The sequence below is a fragment of the Rhinoderma darwinii genome, chromosome 9, assembly GCF_050947455.1.
Source record: "Rhinoderma darwinii isolate aRhiDar2 chromosome 9, aRhiDar2.hap1, whole genome shotgun sequence".
In the NCBI taxonomy this organism is placed as follows: Eukaryota; Metazoa; Chordata; class Amphibia; order Anura; family Rhinodermatidae; genus Rhinoderma; species Rhinoderma darwinii.
Window position 1 is genome coordinate 78,924,097 of NC_134695.1, and position 12,768 is coordinate 78,936,864.

The window sequence follows — 12,768 nt, forward strand, 5'->3', positions numbered from 1 at the left end:
TCAGCAGCACATCCATTTTATTGTACATTGTATAGACACGGCCCTCACTAGTCCTGCAGCTGACCCGGACTCAGCACAACCTTCTCTCCTGGTTTAAATGCCGGCATTCCAAGATACGGGCAGCTGGCGCAGCGAAACGCGTCTCCCAGGTAGCACTGAAAGACAAAGACAGAGCGCTGACAACACGTCAGATCCGTCAGCGCGTACCACGCCGGCACATCATCAGTCCACCCCTCACAGTCCCTGCAGTCTCCCTCCCCTCTACATGACTGGTCCCTCCAGAAGCACAACCAGTGGCAGGGGAGCTTTGTAGGGTCCCATCCTGGTTTTTGGGGACACAGTCCATGACTCCAGCTGCATAAACAAGCCCGGATACTCCCTACAAATCGCGTACTCACATTACCACATGCGGAGGCGGGGGCAGCGCTCTTCTTTTCCTCCAGATCCTCCGCCAGTCCACACGTGCTGTGGAGATAACAGAAGACATGGCACCAGGACGGGATGCAGCGCGGGGGATGGGGGATCCATGCTACAGGACGCAGCGCTCACCAGTTCTTGCAGGCTTTGCGTTTCTTTTCACTCCCTTCCCCACAGCCACCTCCTCGCAGAGAAGAAGGGGGAGGGGGCTTCTCTAGGTCGTCCTGGTCCAGGAGCTCATCTGAATCCAGGAGATCCTGACGAGAAAACCAAAAACATTTCCTTCAGTTCAATGAAAGCAGCACAGACACCACCGACCTCCCCCCAACCTCTGCCCCAGCCCCCGGCTCCAGCCCACCGACCTCTGCCCCAGCTCCAGCCCACCGACCTCTGCCCCAGCCCGCCAATCCCAGCCCCCGGCTCCAGCCCACCGACCTCTGCCCCAGCCCGCCAATCCCAGCCCCCGGCTCCAGCCCACCGACCTCTGCCCCAGCCCGCCAATCCCAGCCCCCGGCTCCAGCCCACCGACCCCGGCTCCAGCCCACCGACCTCTGCCCCCGGCTCCAGCCCACCGACCTCTGCCCCCGGCTCCAGCCCACCGACCTCTGCCCCCGGCTCCAGCCCACCGACCTCTGCCCCCGGCTCCAGCCCACCGACCTCTGCCCCCGGCTCCAGCCCACCGACCTCTGCCCCCGGCTCCAGCCCACCGACCTCTGCCCCCGGCTCCAGCCCACCGACCTCTGCCCCCGGCTCCAGCCCACCGACCTCTGCCCCCGGCTCCAGCCCACCGACCTCTGCCCCCGGCTCCAGCCCACCGACCTCTGCCCCCGGCCCGCCAAACCCAGCTCCAGCCCACCAATCCCAGCCCCCGGCTCCAGCCCACCGACCTCTGCCCCAGCCCGCCAATCCCAGTCCCCGGCTCCAGCCCACCGACCTCTGCCCCAGCCCCCGGCTCCAGCCCATCGACCTCTGCCCCAGCCCGCCAATCCCAGCCCCCAACCCACCAATCCCAGCTCCAGCCCACTGACCTCTGCCCCAGCCGCCAATCCCAGCCCCCGGCTCCAGCCCACCGACCTCTGCCCCAGCCCGCCAATCCCAGCCCCCGGCTCCAGCCCACCGACCTCTGCCCAGCCCGCCAATCCCAGTCCCCGGCACCAGCCCACCGACCTCTGCCCCAGCCCGCCAATCCCAGCCCCAGCCCACCGACCTCTGCCCCAGCCCGCCAATCCCAGCCCCCAACCCACCAATCCCAGCTCACTGACCTCTGCCCCAGCCCGCCAATCCAGCAACCCAACCCACCTTCTCAAAAACACTGCGTGCCCCATCTTTTACAGGTTTCATTTCCGACTGCGTTATTTGCGTTTGACAAAGCTACTTGAACATGACGCAGCACACGTTACTGTGCCGACCCCTCCATCCAGAAGACCAAACAAGCTCCAAATCTGACCCTCGCTCTCCCATTATGGCCTCCATCCATTAACAGATTCCCCCCCCCCCCCATATGCGAGACGGAGAAACAACTGACCACGTCCTCGTCATTCATGTCATTGGCCGACAATGTCCAGAGCTTCACGGCAGCCGGATCCGCAGTGGGCTTCCCTGAAACACAAAGCACCAAATTAAAGAACGTGGCCCCGCCCACCGAGGTAACTAACTCCTCCCATAGCGCATCTATGATGTCATCTCACTGTCCCCTCACCGGTCACTGGACGCCTGGAGAGTAACAGCTGCGTGGAGGATCCCACTTCATAGTTTGGTTTTTTAGCTGCTATTGTAAGAGAGGCCACGTGACTGCCGGAGGGTCCCACAAGCTCCCTGACCCCGTCCGCCTGCTGCGAGGACACCGGCTCTTCAAGAATCTACAAAAGGAGAAGAGTTATGAGGACGACGTCCAATCACAGGGCAGCACAACCCCTCCCCCGGGCAAATGTAATTCACAACCACACCCCCAAAGACCAGACTCCGCACCCAGGGGCCTCCGCTCACCACCCCCCAGGACGCACTCACCTGAGTCACTTCCGTAAATCCAGACAATGTGAGAGCGGAGGAGAGACGAGCCGAAGACCGGAACCAAGCGACGTCGGCTGAAGGCCTGGTCCCTAACATCAAACGTACACAACATGGTCAGTGCGGGGGAGGGGCAGCTTTTAGTCAAATGGTCTGAGGGAGGGGGGGTTAGTAGACGGGGGTCACAGCGGATTAGAGGGATTCAGAGGAAATCGACAACTTCCCGCAGCAGAAGACCCCGCTCCCTGCGAGATATTAATATGGATGAAGACTTCAGGGGCGTCCAGTGAGAGCCAATGGGTCAGACTGATACCCCCTCTGCGTCCTCTGTATTTGGAACGTTCCATCTCACCTGTCTGAGGGTCCACGGGCTCCTGGAGCAGTACACTTCCTCCAGGACTCAGGATCCGAGCGACTTCTGCCAAAACGTCTAGACCATGAACAGCAACGCTGCCCGGGACCAAACCAAGGAGGACGGCATCAAAGCTGGAGTCCGTGTGAGCGGCTGCGGGGGAAGAGAGCGTCAATCACGTGACTCCGCCCCCAAGAGACCGCCAGATCAACAACTTACACAACATCAAGCGCTCCACGTTCTCCACGCTGACCCTCCCCCCTGGAGCTACCGCCGCCTGCACCTGAGACACAAACTTCAGCAGAGCGTCCTGAGCGCAGCCGCCATCCCAGGTGACGAGCGCGTGACGAGAGCGCGACAGACGGTCCCTCAAAGCAGCCATCCTGCAAAGAAAAACCTGACGTCATGCCACCGACTATTGTACTGTCAGATCTCTACATCGTTACATAGGTGATAAGTGGCGCTCCGCTCTCCGTCCAGGCCTTCACCGCTGCGTTATTTGTAACCATCACATCGTACCGGTTATAAACGCGGTCAGTGCGTCCACCATTACTACCGCTTGTGTGACTGCTCTTACCGCAGGGAACCCTTCCCTCCCCCGCTCCTCCAGACAGATCTCAGAAGTCATACACTGAATGGCCACTTTATTGGACACCGGACGTTTTGTGACCGGTGCGTCCTGTATGGAAATGAGACCCCGGACGCAGCATAAAATCACGCAAGCCGTTTTCTGCGGATCAGTTTCAGTGTGAACCTACATTAGAATGGGAGGTGGAAGGGACATCCAACGTGGCGTGGTCCTTGGCGCTAGACTAGCCGGGGCCAGGATTTCAAGAACTGACAACCTTGTGGGGTCTCCCACGTCCCGGTGTGATCGGGGGTCAGAGGGCGTGAGGTACAGGTGGAGCACAGCAGCCGAATAAAACGCTGGCGCTCCAAATAACGTGTCCAACGCACAACTCGCCGTTCCTCAGCACGGATGGAGAGAGATCAGACGAGCGGTCCCAGGAAACACAAAGACGAGACTCCAGCAGCCTCGTCACCAGACCAGAATTTGGACTTCGATACCAAAACGAGACTTTACCAACAATAAAAAACCACAAACATAACGAGTCCTTCCATTTCCTGATGCGAGGCGCGAGGCGCGAGGCGTTATTACTGCGGCGCCTCCCATTAACAGTAATTACAGGGGTTTTCCAGCCACTAAAAACTGACGGCCTTTGCTCAGGACAAGCCAAGAATAGTGGAGGGGTCGGACTCCCGGGACCCCCGCCGATCAGCTGTTTTGGGAGTGCAGTCTCTTTTGCTCGCGGCGATCCACCGGTATTGGAGCCTTTTCCTATTCACTTCAATGGTTGACGGAGACTGAAATACCGGTGGATCGCCGTGAAATACGGGTCAACGATTCACAGCGAACAAAAGAAACGACGGGGAAGCAGCGCTGCACTCCCAGGACAGCTGATCGACGGGGGTCCCAGGAGTCAGGCCCTGACCCCTCCACTACCGACGGCCAATCCGGAGGAAACCCATCAGTTTTTAGCGGCTGGAAATCCCCTTTAAGCCCATCACGTACCGCAGTCCTAATGGGCGACATTGGGTTAATGTGTGAGATCCATGAGGTTGACGACACCTGGCGCCTCATTAACCCGTCACCCCATCCTTCCCCTCACATAAGGACAACATTGGGGTTAACCCTTTAGGGACAGAACAATTTTTTTGTCCTCTTTGCATTCGGCGCTCATAACTTTATTATTTTTTGCTCGACGTCGCTGTGAGACGGTTTTTTGCGGGACGAGTTCGGCTTCATTTACGTACCTTTTTTTCATACATTTACATTGTTTAATTTATAGAAATCTTTATTTTGTCAAAACTGTAGAAAAAAAAACAAAAACCATTTTCTATTCTTGTTGTACAGCAGGGGGCGCTAGACGTTGGTTGTACAGGTTATTACGGTCGCGGCGATGCCAAATGTGTCTATTATTTTATACATTGGGACTTAAAGTCTAATAAAATGTACTGTTGTGTTTGCTGGGACTGCTTTCTGAGGAGCGATGGGCAATATATGAGGGGACTCCTCAGAGAATCACTATTTATGGCCATGAGATGGATGGCGGACAGGGCACCGACAGTAGCGCAATGGCGTAAATTGGTCAATGACATACTTCCATCTGAGAAAATAGAAACACCGGGGGAAGCCGGCCAAACTCGATCTGATCTGGAGTGGTTGGTGCTCATGGAATCTCACTCACTGCAGTCCAAGGACTATCGGCGGCTCGGATTCAAGCGGGGGGTGGGAGCGGGTAAAGGAATCGGGTGGACGGCACATCCAAGTGCTCTTTTCTTTGCCGTACGAGATGGTGGGTGCGTTACTGCAGAATATTGGAATGTGGCCACATTATTACGGTTTTCGGGCTGTACTGGATTAAAAGTTTTATTACAATGTTTTTATCAATTTGTATTATGTATAAGTGGTCAGCGAACTACAGTCTGACGCCGTGGAGACCCGCGAGTATTCCCTTGTATGTATGGATTCTTCTGATGTAGGCGACGATTGTATAATGTTATCCCGATGTAGGTGACGATTGTATAATGTTATCCCGATGTAGGTGACGGTTGTATAATGTTATCCCGATGTAGGTGACGGTTGTATAATGTTATCCTGATGTAGGTGACGGTTGTATAATGTTATCCTGATGTAGGTGACGATTGTATAATGTTATCCTGATGTAGGTGACGATTGTATAATGTTATCCTGATGTAGGTGACGATTGTATAATGTTATCCTGATGTACTGACGATTGTATAATGTTATCCTGATGTAGGCGACGGTTGTATAATGTTATCCTGATGTAGGTGACTGTTGTATAATGTTATCCTGATGTAGGTGACTGTTGTATAATGTTATCCTGATGTAGGTGACTGTTGTATAATGTTATCCTGATGTAGGTGACGGTTGTATAATGTTATCCTGATGTAGGTGACGATTGAATAATGTTATCCTGATGTAGGTGACGATTGTATAATGTTATCCTGATGTAGGTGACGGTTGTATAATGTTATCCTGATGTAGGTGACTGTTGTATAATGTTATCCTGATGTAGGTGACGGTTGTATAATGTTATCCCGATGTAGGTGACGGTTGTATAATGTTATCCTGATGTAGGTGACGATTGTATAATGTTATCCTGATGTAGGTGACGGTTGTATAATGTTATCCTGATGTAGGTGACGATTGTATAATGTTATCCTGATGTAGGTGACGGTTGTATAATGTTATCCTGATGTAGGTGACGATTGTATAATGTTATCCTGATGTACTGACGGTTGTATAATGTTATCCTGATGTAGGGGACGGTTGTATAATGTTATCCTGATGTACTGACGATTGTATAATGTTATCCTGATGTAGGTGACGATTGTATAATGTTATCCTGATGTAGGCGACGGTTGTATAATGTTATCCTGATGTAGGTGACGGTTGTATAATGTTATCCCGATGTAGGTGACGGTTGTATAATGTTATCCCGATGTAGGTGACGATTGTATAATGTTATCCCGATGTAGGTGACGATTGTATAATGTTATCCTGATGTAGGTGACGATTGTATAATGTTATCCTGATGTAGGTGACGATTGTATAATGTTATCCTGATGTAGGTGACGATTGTATAATGTTATCCTGATGTAGGTGACGATTGTATAATGTTATCCTGATGTAGGTGACGATTGTATAATGTTATCCTGATGTACTGACGATTGTATAATGCTATCCTGATGTAGGTGACGGTTGTATAATGTTATCCCGATGTAGGTGACGATTGTATAATGTTATCCTGATGTAGGTGACGATTGTATAATGTTATCCCGATGTAGGTGACGATTGTATAATGTTATCCTGATGTAGGTGACGATTGTATAATGTTATCCTGATGTAGGTGACGATTGTATAATGTTATCCTGATGTACTGACGATTGTATAATGTTATCCTGATGTAGGTGACGGTTGTATAATGTTATCCTGATGTAGGTGACGATTGTATAATGTTATCCTGATGTACTGACGATTGTATAATGTTATCCTGATGTAGGTGACGGTTGTATAATGTTATCCTGATGTAGGTGACGATTGTATAATGTTATCCTGATGTACTGACGATTGTATAATGCTATCCTGATGTAGGTGACGGTTGTATAATGTTATCCTGATGTAGGTGACGGTTGTATAATGTTATCCTGATGTAGGTGACGGTTGTATAATGTTATCCTGATGTAGGTGACGGTTGTATAATGTTATCCTGATGTAGGTGACGGTTGTATAATGTTATCCTGATGTAGGTGACGGTTGTATAATGTTATCCTGATGTAGGTGACGGTTGTATAATGTTATCCTGATGTAGGTGACGGTTGTATAATGTTATCCTGATGTAGGTGACGGTTGTATAATGTTATCCTGATGTAGGTGACGGTTGTATAATGTTATCCTGATGTAGGTGACGGTTGTATAATGTTATCCTGATGTAGGTGACGATTGTATAATGTTATCCCGATGTAGGCGACGATTGTATAATGTTATCCTGATGTAGGCGACGATTGTATAATGTTATCCTGATGTAGGTGACGGTTGTATAATGTTATCCTGATGTAGGCGACGATTGTATAATGTTATCCTGATGTAGGTGACGATTGTATAATGTTATCCTGATGTAGGTGACGGTTGTATAATGTTATCCTGATGTAGGTGACGATTGTATAATGTTATCCTGATGTAGGTGACGGTTGTATAATGTTATCCTGATGTAGGTGACGGTTGTATAATGTTATCCCGATGTAGGTGACGGTTGTATAATGTTATCCTGATGTAGGTGACGGTTGTATAATGTTATCCTGATGTAGGTGACGGTTGTATAATGTTATCCTGATGTAGGTGACGGTTGTATAATGTTATCCTGATGTAGGTGACGATTGTATAATGTTATCCTGATGTAGGTGACGGTTGTATAATGTTATCCTGATGTAGGCGACGATTGTATAATGTTATCCTGATGTAGGTGACGGTTGTATAATGTTATCCTGATGTAGGTGACGGTTGTATAATGTTATCCTGATGTAGGTGACGGTTGTATAATGTTATCCTGATGTAGGCGACGGTTGTATAATGTTATCCTGATGTAGGTGACGGTTGTATAATGTTATCCTGATGTAGGTGACGATTGTATAATGTTATCCTGATGTAGGTGACGGTTGTATAATGTTATCCTGATGTAGGTGACGGTTGTATAATGTTATCCTGATGTAGGTGACGATTGTATAATGTTATCCTGATGTAGGTGACGGTTGTATAATGTTATCCTGATGTAGGTGACGATTGTATAATGTTATCCCGATGTAGGTGACGGTTGTATAATGTTATCCTGATGTAGGTGACGATTGTATAATGTTATCCTGATGTAGGTGACGGTTGTATAATGTTATCCTGATGTAGGTGACGGTTGTATAATGTTATCCTGATGTAGGTGACGGTTTGACTGACTGTTATTTTCAATAAAACGAGTTTTTTACAGATTTTGTTTTTATTTAACGAAACTTTTATATATTTTTTTTAACTTTCAAGCGGTTTTCTAGGGACACGATTTTCTTCCAGACGCGCAACGCACGAGCACGGTGGAGATTTATTATTTATAGGCAAATGGGGCGGGCATTAAAAAGACTGGACCAATAGGATGCCTCAAACCCGGGTACATGTCAGAAGCCCCGGGTACATGTCAGAAGTCCCGGGTACATGTCAGAAGTCCCGGGTACATGTCAGAAGCCCCGGGTACATGTCAGAAGCCCCGGGTACATGTCAGAAGCCCCGGGTACATGTCAGTAGCCCCGGGTACATGTCAGTAGCCCCGGGTACATGTCAGTAGCCCCGGGTACATGTCAGAAGTCCCGGGTTTGAGGCATCCGACTGGTCCACAGCCTCCTGAATGTTCACTCCGATCACTCTTTGCTTCTACTTCAATAGCAAAACCAATTTATATCCAGTTATGATGGGGATTACATTAGATATCTGAAGTGCGGTCACAGGATTCTGAGATTCTCAGGTGAAGGAGTATGAGGAGGTGTGCGGGATAAACTACAAGGGAAGGGAGAACTAGTGGGAAGGCGGAATAAATAGTAAAGAACAGCCCTGAGTGGTTACGTAGGTCAGTGAGGTATCAGGACTGTGTATAATGACTCTCGTGTATGAGCCGGTGACGTTACGTAGGTCAGTGAGGTATCAGGACTGTGTATAATGACTCTCGTGTATGAGCCGGTGTCGTTACGTAGGTCAGTGAGGTATCAGGACTGTGTATAATGACTCTCGTGTATGAGCCGGTGGCGTTACGTAGGTCAGTGAGGTATCAGGACTGTGTATAATGACTCTCGTGTATGAGCCGGTGACGTTACGTAGGTCAGTGAGGTATCAGGACTGTGTATAATGACTCTCGTGTATGAGCCGGTGACGTTACGTAGGTCAGTGAGGTATCAGGACTGTGTATAATGACTCTCGTGTATGAGCCGGTGGCGTTACGTAGGTCAGTGAGGTATCATGACTGTATAATGACTCTCGTGTATGAGCCGGTGTCGTTACGTAGGTCAGTGAGGTATCAGGACTGTGTATAATGACTCTCGTGTATGAGCCGGTGTCGTTACGTAGGTCAGTGAGGTATCAGGACTGTATAATGACTCTCGTGTATGAGCCGGTGACGTTACGTAGGTCAGTGAGGTATCAGGACTGTGTATAATGACTCTCGTGTATGAGCCGGTGACGTTACGTAGGTCACTGAGGTATCAGGACTGTGTATAATGACTCTCGTGTATGAGCCGGTGACGTTACGTAGGTCAGTGAGGTATCAGGACTGTGTATAATGACTCTCGTGTATGAGCCGGTGACGTTACGTAGGTCAGTGAGGTATCAGGACTGTGTATAATGACTCTCGTGTATGAGCCGGTGACGTTACGTAGGTCACTGAGGTATCAGGACTGTGTATAATGACTCTCGTGTATGAGCCGGTGACGTTACGTAGGTCAGTGAGGTATCAGGACTGTGTATAATGACTCTCGTGTATGAGCCGGTGACGTTACGTAGGTCAGTGAGGTATCAGGACTGTGTATAATGACTCTCGTGTATGAGCCGGTGTCGTTACGTAGGTCAGTGAGGTATCAGGACTGTGTATAATGACACTCGTGTATGAGCCGGTGACGTTACGTAGGTCAGTGAGGTATCAGGACTGTGTATAATGACTCTCGTGTATGAGCCGGTGACGTTACGTAGGTCAGTGAGGTATCAGGACTGTGTATAATGACTCTCGTGTATGAGCCGGTGACGTTACGTAGGTCAGTGAGGTATCAGGACTGTGTATAATGACTCTCGTGTATGAGCCGGTGTCGTTACGTAGGTCAGTGAGGTATCAGGACTGTGTATAATGACTAGTGTATGAGCCGGTGACGTTACGTAGGTCAGTGAGGTATCAGGACTGTGTATAATGACTCGTGTATGAGCCGGTGGCGTTACGTAGGTCAGTGAGGTATCAGGACTGTGTATAATGACTCTCGTGTATGAGCCGGTGACGTTACGTAGGTCAGTGAGGTATCAGGACTGTGTATAATGACTCTCGTGTATGAGCCGGTGACGTTACGTAGGTCAGTGAGGTATCAGGACTGTGTATAATGACTCTCGTGTATGAGCCGGTGACGTTACGTAGGTCAGTGAGGTATCAGGACTGTGTATAATGACTCTCGTGTATGAGCCGGTGACGTTACGTAGGTCAGTGAGGTACCAGGACTGTGTATAATGACTCTCGTGTATGAGCCGGTGACGTTACGTAGGTCAGTGAGGTATCAGGACTGTGTATAATGACTAGTGTATGAGCCGGTGATGTTACGTAGGTCAGTGAGGTATCAGGACTGTGTATAATGACTCTCGTGTATGAGCCGGTGTCGTTACGTAGGTCACTGAGGTATCAGGACTGTGTATAATGACTCTCGTGTATGAGCCGGTGACGTTACGTAGGTCAGTGAGGTATCAGGACTGTATAATGACTCTCGTGTATGAGCCGGTGACGTTACGTAGGTCAGTGAGGTATCAGAACTGTGTATAATGACTCTCGTGTATGAGCCGGTGTCGTTACGTAGGTCAGTGAGGTATCAGGACTGTGTATAATGACTAGTGTATGAGCCGGTGACGTTACGTAGGTCAGTGAGGTATCAGGACTGTGTATAATGGCTCTCGTGTATGAGCCGGTGTCGTTACGTAGGTCAGTGAGGTATCAGGACTGTGTATAATGACACGTGTATGAGCCGGTGACGTTACGTAGGTCAGTGAGGTATCAGGACTGTGTATAATGACTCTCGTGTATGAGCCGATGTCGTTACGTAGGTCAGTGAGGTATCAGGACTGTGTATAATGACTCTCGTGTATGAGCCGGTGATGTTACGTAGGTCAGTGAGGTATCAGGACTGTGTATAATGACTCTCGTGTATGAGCCGGTGATGTTACGTAGGTCAGTGAGGTATCAGGACCGTGTATAATGACTCTCGTGTATGAGCCGGTGTCGTTACGTAGGTCAGTGAGGTATCAGGACTGTGTATAATGACACGTGTATGAGCCGGTGACGTTACGTAGGTCAGTGAGGTATCAGGACTGTGTATAATGACTCTTGTGTATGAGCCGGTGACGTTACGTAGGTCAGTGAGGTATCAGGACTGTGTATAATGACACGTGTATGAGCCGCTGTCATTACGTAGGTCAGTGATGTATCAGGACTGTGTATAATGACTCTCGTGTATGAGCCGGTGACGTTACGTAGGTCAGTGAGGTATCAGGACTGTGTATAATGACTCTCGTGTATGAGCCGGTGACGTTACGTAGGTCAGTGAGGTATCAGGACTGTGTATAATGACTCTCGTGTATGAGCCGGTGTCGTTACGTAGGTCAGTGAGGTATCAGGACTGTGTATAATGACACGTGTATGAGCCGGTGACGTTACGTAGGTCAGTGATGTATCAGGACTGTGTATAATGACTCTTGTGTATGAGCCGGTGACGTTACGTAGGTCAGTGAGGTATCAGGACTGTGTATAATGACACGTGTATGAGCCGCTGTCGTTACGTAGGTCAGTGATGTATCAGGACTGTGTATAATGACTCTCGTGTATGAGCCGGTGACGTTACGTAGGTCAGTGAGGTATCAGGACTGTGTATAATGACTCTCGTGTATGAGCCGGTGACGTTACGTAGGTCAGTGAGGTATCAGGACTGTGTATAATGACTCTCGTGTATGAGTCGGTGTCGTTACGTAGGTCAGTGAGGTATCAGGACTGTGTATAATGACTCTCGTGTATGAGCCGGTGTCGTTATGTAGGTCAGTGAGGTATCAGGACTGTGTATAGTGACTCTCGTGTATGAGCCGGTGACGTTACGTAGGTCAGTGAGGTATCAGGACTGTGTATAATGACTCTCGTGTATGAGCCGGTGACGTTACGTAGGTCAGTGAGGTATCAGGACTGTGTATAATGACTCTCGTGTATGAGCCGGTGTCGTTACGTAGGTCAGTGAGGTATCAGGACTGTGTATAATGACACGTGTATGAGCCGGTGACGTTACGTAGGTCAGTGAGGTATCAGGACTGTGTATAATGACTCTCGTGTATGAGCCGGTGTCGTTACGTAGGTCAGTGAGGTATCGGGACTGTGTATAATGACTCTCGTGTATGAGCCGGTGGCGTTACGTAGGTCAGTGAGGTATCAGGACCGTGTATAATGACTCTCGTGTATGAGCCGGTGGCGTTACGTAGGTCAGTGAGGTATCAGGACTGTGTATAATGACTCTCGTGTATGAGCCGGTGATGTTACGTAGGTCAGTGAGGTATCAGGACTGTGTATAATGACTCTCGTGTATGAGCCGGTGACGTTACGTAGGTCAGTGAGGTATCAGGACTGTGTATAATGACTCTCGTGTATGAGCCG

The 12,768-nt window shown here is 49.4% G+C and overlaps 1 protein-coding gene across 1 annotated transcript in view; it reads right to left on the reverse strand.

Annotated features, from left to right (window-relative positions):
- Positions 1–12,768, reverse strand: part of CIAPIN1 (cytokine induced apoptosis inhibitor 1) — a 25,037-nt gene continuing 12,269 nt past the window's right edge. Inside the window, exons 2-9 of the mRNA XM_075838234.1 lie at positions 2,996–3,159; positions 2,777–2,929; positions 2,425–2,516; positions 2,117–2,276; positions 1,943–2,016; positions 550–674; positions 399–465; positions 1–155 (exon numbers count right to left, since the gene is read on the reverse strand). Coding sequence (XP_075694349.1) covers positions 48–155; positions 399–465; positions 550–674; positions 1,943–2,016; positions 2,117–2,276; positions 2,425–2,516; positions 2,777–2,929; positions 2,996–3,158 — 942 coding nt within the window. The 5' untranslated portion in view covers position 3,159 and the 3' untranslated portion in view covers positions 1–47. The remainder of the gene's footprint in view (positions 156–398; positions 466–549; positions 675–1,942; positions 2,017–2,116; positions 2,277–2,424; positions 2,517–2,776; positions 2,930–2,995; positions 3,160–12,768) is intronic.